This window comes from Urocampus carinirostris, chromosome 1 (assembly GCF_059441175.1).
Source record: "Urocampus carinirostris isolate Australia breed hairy pipefish chromosome 1, RoL_Ucar_1.0, whole genome shotgun sequence".
NCBI classification, from domain to species: domain Eukaryota; kingdom Metazoa; phylum Chordata; class Actinopteri; order Syngnathiformes; family Syngnathidae; genus Urocampus; species Urocampus carinirostris.
Genome location: NC_142349.1, coordinates 74,297,403 through 74,312,555, shown reverse-complemented (window position 1 = coordinate 74,312,555; position 15,153 = coordinate 74,297,403). Strand labels below are relative to the sequence as shown.

General features: G+C 43.1%; 1 protein-coding gene across 2 annotated transcripts; it reads right to left on the bottom strand.

Moving 5' to 3' along the window:
• Positions 1-557: 557 nt before the first annotated feature.
• puf60a (poly-U binding splicing factor a) lies at positions 558-13,400 on the bottom strand. Of its 2 annotated transcripts, none has more exons than XM_088350679.1 (10): positions 12,820-13,399; positions 11,091-11,183; positions 9,407-9,454; positions 9,175-9,336; positions 9,015-9,107; positions 7,830-8,043; positions 7,606-7,763; positions 3,965-4,049; positions 3,748-3,899; positions 558-1,018 (listed from the first exon to the last, which is right to left on the bottom strand). In XM_088350679.1, the coding sequence occupies exons 1-10, from the start codon at positions 12,943-12,945 to the stop codon at positions 719-721; spliced, it is 1,431 nt and encodes a 476-aa protein (XP_088206805.1). In that variant the 5' UTR covers positions 12,946-13,399; the 3' UTR covers positions 558-718. The 2 variants fall into 2 exon arrangements, with proteins under 2 accessions (XP_088206805.1, XP_088206813.1); XM_088350687.1 differs by lacking the exon at positions 558-1,018 and adding an exon at positions 1,049-1,096 and having other exon boundaries at positions 3,677-3,899; positions 12,820-13,400.
• Between the last annotated feature and the right edge of the window lie 1,753 nt (positions 13,401-15,153).

Genomic DNA, 15,153 nt, shown 5'->3' with positions numbered 1-15,153 from the left:
GGAATACAGCACTTTAAGACTCTAGTGATTAAGGGAGTCACAAAAACATGACTTCTGTTGTGTGAGCTCTCCCCAAATAGTCGTGAGTAAAAATATCATTAATAAGTAACAAACATTTTGAGTTTACCACAGGAAATTGCTACCTTCAATTTTGCATGGCCCATTATGAATGTTCACAATTAATAGATAATACTTGCACCAATACACATTTTATAGTGTCCTGTTTAGGTGTAGCATGCCGTAAACTAAAAAAAGACAAGCAGCCATTCATTACGAGGGAAGAAATGCAATAGCCAAGCCACGACACCAGAGAGCAGCATCAGCCTAATTTTTAAGCATCTACAAGCACCTCACACATAATTCAAGCACTTTCAATCCATATAAACTCAACATTAAGAATCAACCAAATTCAAGGATTTCAAGCGCCCGTACGAACCCTGCCCCAGGCTGTACAAATAAATATGTCTTGACTCGAATGGTTTGGGATCTTGAGTGGAGAAGCTCGCCTCAAACACCGAAATGTAATTCGTAAAAACCGAAAGAGACGCCGAGAGGAGTTTGCCAGTTTCCTTACTTTTCTTTAATATAAAAACCCAAAAGAAAAATTGACCAAGTGGAGGCAAACGTCATCTTCTGACGTCTCCTACCGCAAAATGCCGCTGCTCCGTCCATTCAGGTACCACACGTCGGCGCTCCTCAACCGCCCGCGTTTTCTGTTCTACGCCGACAGGTCGTTGTTCTCGAAGCGTTCCTGTTCGTAGGCCTCGGCGGCCACTTTGCGCCCTCCGAACCAGCGGCGGTCCAGGGCGCGGACGGCTCGGTTCATCTCGGCCGTGTGGTTGAACTCCACGAAGATCTTGATGACCACGGCCGCGTCCTCATCCTCGCCTTGCCGCTCCTGGTAGATGACCACTCGCTTCACCTGACCAAACTTGCCGCATTCCTCCGTCACTTCGCCCTCCAGTTGGTCGTCCATGTCCTCCTGGCCCACCATGTTCCTCAGGACCATCACCCGAGACTGAGGGGTGGGAGACACAAAATTCTGATTAGAACCGGATCTGCTCCCGTCCGCTAAGGCATTTGTTGGGCACCTTAGCTGGAAAACAGGTGAGACAAGAAGCCTTATTACCTGGTATCTTAACAAATTTGACCACAATCTGAAAAACTAAACATTGTATTTCACACATTTTTTCCAATTGTAGGTTTGACCAATTTTTAGACATTGCAAGTTTTTAAATGTTTGACTTCTCTTTCTAGAAGTGAATCCATGATTATGCACACTTGAACATAATAATGGTGCGTAAAAATGAATCATGATTTGCTTTGGGAACATTGACTTTTGGTTCTGATTTGAAAACACATAATAATGATGTACATATATTTGTTGGGAATTTATTGGCTAACCAATGTGTCAATCTACATTTGAGTCGGTCACTATTGACTTTTTAAAGCTGACTTGGTCATGACTTTGTTTTCAATACAGACCCTCATAGGGTATGTCACAGGCAAAAGACCATAAAAACAAGCTTGCAAATGGCCAAAAAGTGGTGTCAATCAAAAGAACAGAGGCTAACGGAAGTATTGAAAATAATAAGACGAGTCTGTTCATTTTTTAAAGGGGAGTAATGAAGCCTGAAGTTATTTACGATTTTATGTTTTATTCCACTTATACTCAAAAATACTTTGTGTCACCTCAGCCTTGAGTGGAACCTTTTAAACGCCTGTGCTTTGGAATGTTTTCTTTGGTTTACTTATCACTTCGCCTGGGGGGTTTAGAATGTGTGTGTCGTGCCCCATTCTGTCCGGAAGACAATGACCTCTCATCCTTATACCAAGCTTCAAAGGAGGATTGGGAAATTTACATCAACACGGCGCGGACCAATCAGCCAGAGGCTTGGTCATGGGGCTGGACATTTGATCGCCATGCATCATAAAAGTGGGCAACCAGGAAGCCCCCGCCGCTCTCTCTCTTTCTACACACACACACACACACACACGATTGTAGTATGGCAAGGAAGAAAGATGTGATCATCTCTTGGATTCGGCTAACAAATTAATACGTGGACTATACTCGGCTCAATAACTTCGACTTCTGAATACGCTCCAACTGTAAGGAATTACGAGTCAGATTTCAGTTTAATAAATGTTAAAACCTTACAAGCCAAACAGACCGATTTCAAACAATGCAGGAATGCTTTTAGGCGGATTTTTAAAAAAATCTCTTAGCATAAACGTTTGTCTTGGAGAAAACATTTTACACGGTTGTATTCATTGGACCTTTGTGAATGTATCCACACCGTATTTGCGGGGAATCGAGTGATAAGTAGAAGTTCCTAAAGCTTTTGGGTGAGATTTCCCGTTTTTAGTTTTTTTGGGGTATCTTGTTTCAAACTCATCGTAATAATTCTGTGAAGAGTATATTTATAATGGTGTATCTTGAATCCCAAGAGTTAAAGCTTTCCAATGATATGTGGCATGACATATTTCAGAGACTGGTGACATCGTGAAGACACGACTTGATCGATCGTTAACGTTATGTGGTTTCTGTGGTCAAGTCATGTTTATTTGTATAGCCCTTAATCACAACCAGTCTCATAGGGCTGTACAGACTATTAAGCCATCCTCTGATATAAAACCTACATGCGGACAGGGAAAAACTTAAAACCTCAGGATGAAGAAACTAAGAAAAGGGGCCACACATGAGGTTTCAGGACAACCAGGCTGCAACAGATGTAGGTTTTTTTCCCCCCCATCTTGTGTGATATAGCTTGTGTCATTAGCAGGACATTATCACCATCTACTAATAAGAAGTGCAATTGACCCTTGTTAGATAATAGAAATGTGTCACTGAATATGCAGTCACTATTGCGCGAGTTGCAGCTACATTAGTTTCATTATTTAATCAACATTATTTTGCTAATCACATTTTTCATTGAGTAGTAATCACCATATGCTTATCAATATATTTGAATGAAGTATTTACTTGCTATATTCATTTGACATTTAACTGTATACATTTACTTAGCAATTCTATTATTTCAACATTGTTTCCAAGCGCTGTTCTGATTGATTTGATGAATATGCCCTAATCTTATCATATGCAAGAATACAATTGTCTTTAGTGTCATTGATATCAACGTTGTGAAACATAGCACGCAACGAGATTTGACATGGCACTATAGGGTAAAACGTGAAAAAAATACTTTGAAGAGAAAAAAGATAAAATACTATGAAGATAAGCAAAAAAAATAAAAAATGATTACAGTGTAGCTCTGAAAAAAAACTTGTTTGAGTTATAAAAATTATGCAATACAAAATAATCTAGTTATGAGCAGTCTTAACAAGAGTCTGTTGTGAAGATGTGACTTCCTTGTCAGGAAATCCCCTTTAAGTTAAGTTTTGTCGATCCACGCACCTTTCCTATATAAACAAAGGTCAAACATTTTGTCAATGCTTGTTACGGGTGTCCTGTTGACAAGCCCAGAATATTCTGTTTATTTCGTATTCTGTAATAAAAATACTCTTGGGAACTGCACTCTTCAGCTCGTTTCTTTGACCAAATATTTCTTAAAACTGGGGACATGATGTGAACATACGACAGGGCATGAATTTATGGATCCCACCACTATTAATTATTTTTTTATTTTCTTAGAATTCTTTTGTCAAGGCAACATACCAGTTGAGAAACACTCCACTTGATGTCAAAAGCCTATCTAAGTGCATCTGTGGTGGGTTTTTTCCCCTTACTTTGTGATTGCGTACAATCTTGTTGGCGTCCGTGTTTTCGTCTGGGGGCGCCCCCTGATGGGGCTCTTGGTCCATTTTCAGGCCAGGCGTCGTGGCCAGCACCGGATTGACCAGCGACACTTGAGGAAAGCCGGGGCGAGCCGGAGTCACTCCTGCGAAAAACGTCATTGAGTGGGAGTGGGCGGGCCCCGAGCAGGTGGGGCCGCAGGACTATTACCTGTGATGATGCCGGGAGCCTGAGCCGCCATGACGCCTTGCGGCAGGCCGGCTAGCGCTCGCAGTACCGACGCGCTCATCGGATCCTGAAAGCATCACGGGAACAGATAGTCAAAAACTGACCTGATGGCTTTTGTGTCACGTGATTGTTTTCCACCCGGCGGACAAAAAAATGGACATCTTTTTGCCCGTCTGTGAGTGATATGAACGTTCATCTTTGCAGCCTCACTGGTGTTATCTCTCATTACGGCCCTAAAAGCAGGCTCCTTAAAGTGAGCGACAACAACCAGCTTCCCGTGAATCAGGAGGCAGCTTTCTTAGATATCGTGATGTGACGTTTGTGAACATAGTGGCTCTTTGCATTAATTAGGAGCCAGCTCCCTACCATTTAGCTGGCTCATTAAAAGACGCTTTTTTCTTTGTAGTGATATATCATTTGTAAAGATAAAAGCCCCCTTCCAGATGTTTTTTTTAACGCTGAGGCCCAGCTCATCTCTGCAGAAGATCAAAGCAGCTCCGTGTTATTTCGTGTGCTTCTATCTTCTGTGTTTTTAATCCCGTTTGACAACTATACTTTGGATTACTTTCCATCCTATCGTTATGGGTTTTAACGCACAAAAATGCGTTTATTTGAGGAATCAACTCCTTGCCCAGAGGAATTCTCGTGCCGGCGTGATGAGGGGGCCCTATCGTGAATGGAGAGCCAGAGCTAGCTAAGCGGCGTTTTAAGTCTTCGGTACCGTCCGTAATCATGGTAAATGTGAACTCTCTACCAAATAAGACCGACGAACTGGCTGTGCTGATGAAAAACATCAAAACGTACAGGGAGCGCCGCTTGCTGTTTTTTACGAAAACGTGGCTCACGTCTAGCATCCTGGACGCTAACGTAGAGCTAACCGGAGCTATCTGGAGCTACCCGGCTTCAGCGCTGTTAGACAGAAACACGAAAGCCTGCGGGAAGCGGAGACGAGGTGGACTCTACGTGAACACGAGGTGGTGTAACCCTGGGCACAAAGATTTCCAACTGCTGCAGGGACATTGAACTTTTGGCCTAGCGTGTGGCGTCATCCACTCCGCTGTTGCTAAAATACAACACAGCACCCCGAGGGCATTCTGTTAATAAACAACAAAGAATACTGCTGGAAGTGTAAATTTACCTACGGGGATGAATAAAGTGTTTATCTATCTATCTAAGATATTGCTTTACACCGTCAAACGATGGAGACCGTATAATGAAGGTGCTGTATCGGTCAAATCAAGAGGCTTTTTCTGCTACTGGTAACCATCAGAACCAGTATTATTTGTGTCACATGGGGAAACCAAAAATGACCTGGAGAAGGATAAGCGCCACCAGGCTTGTATTTGCCCAAGACAAACCACAAGAAGCGGTGCCCCGAAGACCATGGCGGTTAAGATCCGTGAGTGATGTGTCATTGGTGAATAGAACTGCTCTATGAACAACAGGAGCTGTCACCCTTGGAGAGACTTTTTTTTCCTCCCTCGTTATTGGTTGTTCTATGTCAACGGCTCCATGAGCGGTCTCTTAAGTGAACGATGGGGGCTGGCTCCTCACCGGCCAGTAGTCGGCAACTCTTCGAGATAGGGACGTGTTGATGGCATACATAATATTTATTTATGAGCCATTAACATTAAATTTATGAGCCGGCCATCTCTTTTCCAGTTCCCCACCAATTCAAATATGGCTTCCTTCAAAACGTTCATTGAAGGCGCACATGATTAGTCCATCCATCCATTATCTGCACCGCTTATCCTCAGTCGGGTCGTGGGGTTGCTGGAGCATTCTCAACTGCTTGCCAGTCAGTCGCAGGCAGGGTTGGGTAGGGTTACTTTAACTTGATTACTTTCAATTACTTTTGGATTACTCCAATACCAAATATGCTAATAAAAGACAAAAGAAACTAAATAGGAATAAAATGATGACTCACAACACGTGGTAAGCTTTCTCTCCTGGCTTTGATCTCTTTGATCTCCGGCAAAACTAACATAAAATGCGACAGAAACAAAATGAAAGTAAATCCAAACAGCTTGCCAACATAATTTTTGCCGTTCCATGTATTCCGTTACTCCCCAAGCCTGCACAAAATTGAGTCATTTTATTCATATTTAGTTTCTTTCGTCCTTTATTAGCATATTTGGTATTGGAGTAATCCAAAAGTAATTGAAAGTAATCAAGTTAAAGTAACCCTACCCAACCCTGGTCGCAGGGCACACAGGGACAGACATTTCGCTCGCTCATTAACACCTAGGTAGGGACAATTTGGACCGCCCAATTAACCTAACACGCATGTTTTTAGAATGTGGGAGGAAACCGGAGAGCCCGGAGGAAACCCATGCAAGCATTGGGAGAACATGCCAACTCCACACAGGAGGTTCGATCTCATGACCTCAGAACTGTGCCGCACACGCGCTAACCACTGCGCCGCCGTGCTGCCCCACATGATTAGTCAATATGTATTTTATAGGATTCGGTCTGGTGGACTTTAAGCTTTTTGAGTGTAAAATTAGTCAAAATAGTTTGATGTTTTATTATTCATTTTGGCAGACCTTCAAAATTTTAAATTAAGATGTCCTGTGTTTCACAGTGAGAATAGACACGGTCGTTTTTGGACTCTTTTTTGCTGTATCGATGTACAGTCCGTTATTTGATGGCCTTAAATTCAATGTGTTTTAGGATCAGTTTTAGGGGTCATGTTTTGGGGCGTGCTTTTTTCCCCCTTTTTATATTTGTTTTAGGATAAATGGACAAACATATTTAAAGGTATGTATAAAATACTTCATTAAGTAGTGACAAACATCAAGGTTAGCTCCCGTTATGTGTTATAGAAATAACTCTGGCAAACAAATTTCTCCTCTGGATAGGCGTCATAAATGTTTCAAGACATCATTCGCAGTGTTTTATATTTGAAGCGTATTAATATTGGAAAAGAGCACCTTGCCGTTTTGCTCGGTGCAACAATAGGATTGTTTTTTTAAATGAGTTGAATTGTATTTATGCCGTAGTGTTTAAAATGTGGCAAAAAAAATTGTCCGAAATTTATGGTCCTCCCTTTGACTGACCCGCGAGTCAATAATTTTTTGTCAAACACGACAAAGTTAAAACTTTTATTTTTTGCTCAGGAGGTACAGCGCCCGTCTTGGGATCAAGAGGCCGCAGGTTCGATTCCCGGCTACTCCGTGTTATACGTCAAAGTGTCCTTGGGCATGTCACTGAATCCCTAATGCCCCCAATAAGCAGGTAGGCGCCTTGCATGGCTGACTCCCTATTGGTGTGTGAGTGTGTGAATGAGTAAGTGTGAAGCACATTGTAAAGCGTTTTGGGAGGTCTTTATCGACTTGAAAAGCGCTATATAAATGCAGAGCATTTACCATCTGTTTTGAGTGTTGCAATGTTCAATTAAAAAAAAATAATAAGTAAAATGACTTTATAAAAACAGTCTTGGCACCCTCTGCCAGACCAAAGTGGTACTACAACACTGAGCGTCACAACAAGTTGTGTGCGTTCTTGTTTGAATTAATTTAAAATACTTAGTGGCTCATAAATCAGGCAACACAACAAATCAATTTAATTAGGTGCCAACACTTTAAATAACTGATTTTATCAATGAGTTGCTGCGGCCCTACCTGTGACGTGAAGTTGGCGCCGACAGGCAGGGCGCCATGGGGGTTGATGAGCGTCACGGGCGGAGTGACGGCCTTGCCAACGCGCAAGTACTGCCCGCCCAGATCAAAAAGGTTCATGGAGGCGACCGCGTCTACTGCCGCCTGAGGCTTGTCGTACTCTGTGGGGAGACGGATAAGCTGGTCAGGCGGTGCTACAGGTGAGGCGACGCAATGCCGCGCCTCACCTATGTAGCCGTAGCCTTTATGGCGTCCGGTGGCGGGCTCGCGGGCCAGCATGCAGGACTTGATTTTCCCGAAGGCCTCAAAGACGCTGCGGATGTCGCCATCTGACAGGTCGCGGTGAACAGACGCCACGTAGATTCGGTTGAAGGCACGAGCCTCCTCCGCTAGCTGCTCGATGATGGGCAGAGCCTGCCCGATGTTGCTCGGGCGGCCCACCTGCCAGGGGAAAAATACAAGAAAATAAATAAGAAAGGCAAAAAGAGGGGGTGGGAAAATGGGGGGAAACGAGAGAAAAAAAAAGGAAAAATAAAAGACAGTAAAAGAAAAATGATAAATAAAAAAATTGAAAGGTAAGAAATAATGGAGAAATATAAAAGAAAAAAGGAATAGTGTTTATTGTCATTGATAGCAATGTGGTAAAACATTGTATGCAACGATATTACACATGGCACAAAACTAAAAAACAAGAGATAGAAGAATGTAAAAAAAGAAAAATTAAGGAAAAAGAGAATTGAAAGGGAAAAAGATGCAAATAAAAATGTTATAAAATGGGAAAAATAAAAATAGAAAGAAAATAAGGATGATAAAGGCAAGAAATAAAGAAAAATATAGCACCAAGATTGTATTGATAAAACGAACATCACCTCATTTAGCTCTGAATATCTTTAGCAAGTAGCGATCGATCATAATCAACATATTGGTTAGCCAATGAAGTTCATAACATACACAATATAAATGTATGCACAATCAGGCTGTGTATTAAAATCTGAGCCGAAAACAACTAGTGATTCATTTTTCTGCATCATTATTACGCGCAAGTGTGCACAACAGTGAGAGACACGGAAAAGAGAAGTCAAACATTTACAACTCTTTCACAGTGTCTAAGATTTGACCAACGCCAAATACACAGCTCAAGATGTTTTAGAGCTGTGCACTGGTCTTCTAATGGCCCCCTTTGGAAACACCGTCCGTATGAGTCTGAGACACATATTAGCCTCCCAACAGTCTGACGTCGAGTGGTTAATATAGTCTGACTGACCTATTTATCGGTTTAGTTGACGTTCCTATTGTAGCGCCTTATGTATGGAAAATATATGACAAAAGACTATTTTTGGGCGCGGGTCTCATAATCGGGTCCGACTTACAGTGCAGAAAATACAGTACTTGTTTATGACGGCGTAGCTTACCTTAATGTTGCGCCCGCCCAGCACGACGGAGTTCATTTGGTCCAGGGCCAGTTGAGCCGCTTCCGGCGTCTCATACTCCACAAAGGCAAAGCCCTGAACAGGCAAAAGGTGTCGCATTGATTCCATTCTGTCTGGAACTCCTGCTTTCGCTCGTTCTGACCTTGTGCTTGAGGGTGACCGAGTCCCAGGACATGTCGATGCTTTTGATGGGTCCGAAGGGGATGAAGGCCTGACGGATGGTGTCCTCTCCAAGCTCGTAGTAGATGGAACCCACATAGACACGGCACATGATGGCCAGGGCACGCTGCCGTTGAGCCGCCACCTGTACAGGAAAAGTTAGCGTTTGCGGCTGCGGCGACTTTTCCAAACTATAAAATAAAAAGTCGACTTACGGACTGCAGAGGAGAGAGTTCTCCTAAAGCCATCGGTAATGACGCCATCTGAGACACAAAGACACAAGCGTGAGTACGTAGGCCGATGCCAACAAATGGCACTGGCTGGCGCAGTGAGACCTGTTGGACCTCCTGAGAATGCGAAAATGAGCCTGACTCCAACCTCAACCCTCCAATCTTAGGATTCGTACTAGCCTGACACAGAATAGACCCATAACGTTTTATTTTCAAACCACGCATCTTACCAGTTCAGCTACAAGTGATGGGTAATGCAGACGTTACAATTGGCCTCAATAATTTGTTACGCAAACACCCAAAGACTGTTTTGGAGGGCTGCGCGATTAACCGAAATATAATCGCTATTGCGATGTGAAGTGGTGCAATCGTGTAATCGAAAGACACTGTGTTTTTTCCCCAATGAGTTTAAAGTTCCTAGCTTTTGATCCCTTTGTTATTCGACTGATAGCATGTTCGGCCGACGAGAATTGTCACAGTTCGGGTTTCAATAATGCCGGCCAATCAGAGGCAGGTTTTAACGGCACTAGCCAATAAAGTTGAGGTAAAGTTTGCACGCATTGTGTGCGAGTGAATGTGATAGGCTGGTGTAAGCGGTCCGTCAAACAGCCAGGGTAGGCGGGCGCATAGCTGCCAACAAAACAAACGTCAACACAACGCAACAGCTAGGATTTCAGCGCCTCGTTACATTGAAAGGAAATTCATGAATTAATTTGGACTTTGAAGAGTGTAAAAAAATAATGATATGTGGCCTTCCATGGATAGATCCATGGATTGCTATCGCGTCCGTGAATCACTGAGGAAGCGTCTGGAGAGAAAGCAATAGCAAGGCTAGGCTGATAGCAGGGGTTGCTTGTAGGAGCGGAGTCACGAACGCCAGATCGGTTACCGATTTAACAGATGACCTGGAGCTACAACTTGTGGGAAGCTGCTACATTCGAGACTCTTGAATTGTAATCATCGCAGGGACTTTGCTGACGTCTCAGTTACCCAAAGCTAGCGCGCGGCTAGCCAGCGGCTCTCTAAATTGCTTTACTAGTCTGAAAGGAGAAGCCCTCTAATATTTTTAATACTTTTGTATAATGAAAATAAAGACAATTTATTCAAATGCAATTCTGTGTTCTCTGTATTTTCCTTTGTAGATCTATAGTTATTATTTCGTTACAATCATATACTCTCAGTCGGTAATGACGTCATCTCAAAGCAAGTTTGCACGTCACTGTAATTAAGTTCTCACTCTGGGTGGGGTTAGGTGGGATTGGGGTTTCCCACAAGAAAAGCTTTAATAAAACCATTCTGCTGCCCTTAATTCTACGTTTCTTTTGAAATTTTTACACAAAATATGATTTAAAAATAAAGAAACATTGGGAATTAATAAAAATAAATCAATTATTTCATACATGAATCCACAATTCACATGGGCTTCACTTTATATTAAACTTCCGTGTTAAGGCGGGGGCCTCAAGCAATCATCCTGGGGCTGCAATGGGCCATGAGTTTGAGACCCCCCGTTCGAAAGTGACTTTAGGAAGAAGTAGTAGTTCAGGAAACAGATGGATAAAAAAAAAAATGTAATTTTGAGGATGACAGGTAGCTGAGCATGACATAGCTTAGGAGATCCAAGCAAATTGGTGTAAGACTTGGCGTGTTTTTGTGCGTTGTGGCTCACTTGCAGTCCACTGAGCTGCTGCTGTTGCTGCTGAGCCATGGTCTGCCGGACCAGAACGTTCCGGATGCTCTGCTCCATGGCATACTTCTTGGCCTGCCCAAAGAAACAGAAACCAAAACGTCACCCCCCTGAAAATCCTTGCCATTGTCCAAATCCAATGTTCAGTGAATAAATTCACAAAGTTGGTGTGTTTTTGTTGCTAAGTGCACGTAGCGAAAGTGTGAGCCACGATTGGCCATGGTCGGCTGCTGTATGCACTATACAGGCCTATTAGCATTTGTAATGGAGACTGAAAAGTCACAGGGCGCATGAAATCCAATTTGGACAGAATGGATTGAAGCCACATGCCCTTTCGTACTCAAATTGGCCACATCTGTTCCAAACACACATCAGATTTCAGTGACCGCTTGCAAAAGACAATCCGCGTCAGGTCATTACTTCCTGTTCGGTAACTGGCCTAACGGTTCTTCCTGGCACGCTACGGCGGGCTGGGGTGTGCACGCAAAACCGAAAATGCAAAGTTGTGGCCGTTTAATTAATCCAAAAACAAACGTCCTTGAAAATAAGACAGACATAACAAAAGCATTGATTTTGAAAACACTTCTGATTAATGAGGGGTTGAAATAAGCTCTTGGACAATCGTTAAGTCTGGCGTGAAACAACCAGCCCGATATGAACAGATCAGAGACATTAGCTTGATAAGGTAACCGAATTTAAAATCAGATTGCAGGAGAAGTAGTTATACGTTAATGGCAGATGCTCTTTGTGGTGAACAATGAGAGCTGGCTCCCTTAGATAGATGATGTGTTTTTCTTAACATAATGGCTCTATGAACCGGCTCTTTGAATTAAACAAAAGGAATCAGGGCCACACCAATCAAGAGGCAGCTCCCTTCGGGGAATTTTTTGTTGCTTGATGATTTGCAAGTTCACCTGATACACAAAAGGTCCTCGGCTGTACTTGCCCAAGACACACCACGGGAAATGATGCCCCTGCGACCCCAGTGGTTAAGGGATCCAACCAACCGTAAAACCGTTATGAGTTAATTCACTGTAGGTCAGGGGTCTCCAAAGTAGTACACACTAAGTGCTGGGTCTTTTCGTATTTTCCAATTACAATGATAGATTTTGGCAGTTGACAGAGTCTGTTATAGAGTATTGCCTTTAATATCAACGTTGAAGAAGATTGTATGCAAGGTTAGACATAGCACTCGATGGTTATCATGTCAAGTCCTTTTTATTTGTATAGCCCTTAATCACAAAGAGTCTCAAAGGGCTGCACAGGTTATTGCAAACCACAGAAAATAAAGATCTGCATTTATATAGCGCTTTTCAAGTCAAGACTTCCCAAAGCGCTTTACAGTGTGCTTCAAATTTCCCAATAGCGACCGTGCAGCCATGTAACCTGCTTATTGGGGCATTAGGGGTTCAGTGTCTTACCCAAGGACACTTCGACATGTAACACGGACAAGCCGGGATTCGAACTATGATCTCTTGATCCCAAGACGAACGCTCTACCTCCTGAGCCACAGACAATAACTACATCATCCCCTGGCCTAATACCTACATGAGGGCAAGGAAAAACTCAAACACCTCAACATGAGGAAAAATTTCAAAGATCTAAGAGAGAAATTCAAGATAAAAGATCGCCAGGATAAAAAGTAACATTTTTACAATGAGGAGGCTGCCTCATGTGTTTTTTAAAAAAAAAAGCACTTTTGACGTTGTACCTTCTGCAGCGCCTCCTGCTGGTCGGAGGTGAGCGGTGGCAGGCCGAGCCTGGTGGTGATGGTTGTAGTGGTGGTGGCGGCGGGGGCGGGGGCAGCGGTCCCCTGGCCGTTCTCCATGACGAGCATGCGCAGTAGCCAATTCTGTCCCTACGCCGTCACCCTTGGCGTCGGCGACGCCATTCCGGCGCATTCGCGAGCTTACTTTCAAGCCTTTGTCGAAAAGCGCTCGGCTTTAGAGAACGTTCTCCGCTTGTGGCGTCACCTACTTAAACGTCTGCGTCCATTTTCTACTTTCGGGAGCCCCGACGCTTCACCCCAAAGCCTAAATTGGCTTAGCATTAGCTTAGCATGGTTCCGTCGAAAAAGTGGTCGCCAAAAGTGCGTCGCATGCTCATTTAATGCGACTGCGCTTCGCACACTTAAGTCGAACCTCTCTTCGGTTCCGTTTGCTTGGTGGTTGCGGTTCTGGATACGGTCCGAATGAATTTTGGGTCCAAAGTAAGCGGACAAACGAGCTGCTCGTGTGACTGAGCTGCTCCTGTTGGGCCAGTCTACGTCACTTCCGTTGCCCGGAAGCGTCAACAAGCTCCGTTTTGTCCCTTTCGAGCCACAATGGCGGCGCCCTTTTCATATTTCCCCACGACACTCGACTATTAGTTCGGCGAAGATAAATGTCAGAAGAAAAGCTTTCTTTAACTTTGGAGTGTACGACTAAAAAAAACAGGGCTGTAATCATAACATTTAGCCAGGCGATGGCGGTAGAGTACACGTGGTTTTGCGTTCATTTCTTCGACACGCGAATGAACTCTTCCATTTTCATCTTTTCAGGGGGTTGTTCCGCTCCTGATAAAAGTAAGGTAAAAGCAAATAGGCGCAAGGAAAATAAAGCATAAGGGCTCTTGAAACACAGTTGAGCATTTTTAACACATACTTCTGCTCTGTAGATCCTCTTTAACATCCGCTCCTCATCCATCCTCTCCATGCATCCAAACCAACCGAGTACTTTCTTATCCACACGCTTGCTCAGTTCCACTACTACTGCAGTTCTGTCTTTCACAATTTCATTTCTCAATCTATCCAATCTTGTCACTCCTAATATACTCATCAAACACTTAAATGTCCTTCTCAGATCTACATTCAGGCTCCAAGTCTCTGCACCATAAAACACAGTCGGCACAATCACACTCTCTTAACATCCGTACTCATACTCTTGTTGCTCATCACTCTCCTCAGAGCACCCAAAACTTTGCTTCCTTGATTCACTCTGTGCAATACCTCGCACTTCATTCCACCAACTGCAGCCACATCATAACCCAAGTACCTAAAGCTTTCACTTCAACTTCTTTTACAGAGATAATAGGTAATATTTGACCACTAGATGTCGCTGGGTTGTGTGGTGCAACTGAAAACAGGTGCTAAAGTCTTCTTTGAAGTTGGAGTGCAGGATTTAAAACTTGTGGCTGCAATTGTAACTTTCACGCCATATCACCCCGAGAAAACTTATAAGTTAAGCAGGGTCGGGCATGTTTAGTACTCAGAATTGAGGACCGCCTGGGAATACCAGGTGCTGTAAATAGGTAACTCGCAGAGCGCCCTGCTCCGACAGCACTGTGACTGAAACCTCCGTTACAGTCGGTGAAAATGAATTTTCCTAAGGGGACCAAATAAATTGAATTATTATTTTAGCCAGGAAATGGCAGAAGAGTAACCTAACATTTGCATGCATTTCTTAGACACATTTGAATAAACTCTTCTTTTTTCATCTTTTGTGGGGGTTTGTTCTGCCTAACCAGGACTGATAAAAGTAAGATAATAGGAAATAAGCGCAATGCGAATTGAAGGATAGGGGCTCTTTGAACTCAGTTGGACATTGTTAACACATACAGTGCATCCGGAAAGTATTCAAAGCGCTTCACTTTTTCCACATTTTGTTATGTTACAGCCTCATTCCAAATTGTATTAATTTAATCTCTTATCTCAAAATTCTACACAAGATACTCCATTATGACAATGTGAATTTTTTTTTTTTTTTTACTTTTTTTGAATTTATTAAAATTAGAAAACTAATAAATCACATTTACATAAGTATTCACAGCCTTTGCTTAATACTTTGTTGATCCACCTTTGGCAGCAAATACAGCCTCAAGTCTTTTTGAATATGATCCCACAAGTTTAGCACACCTATCTTTAGGCAGTTTTGCCCATTCTTCTTTGCAATAAGTCTCAAGCTCAATCAGGTTGGATGGGAGACGTTTGTGCACAGCCATTTTCAGATCTCTCCAGAGATGTTCGATCGGATTCAAGTCTGGACTCTGGCTGGGCCACTCCAGGACA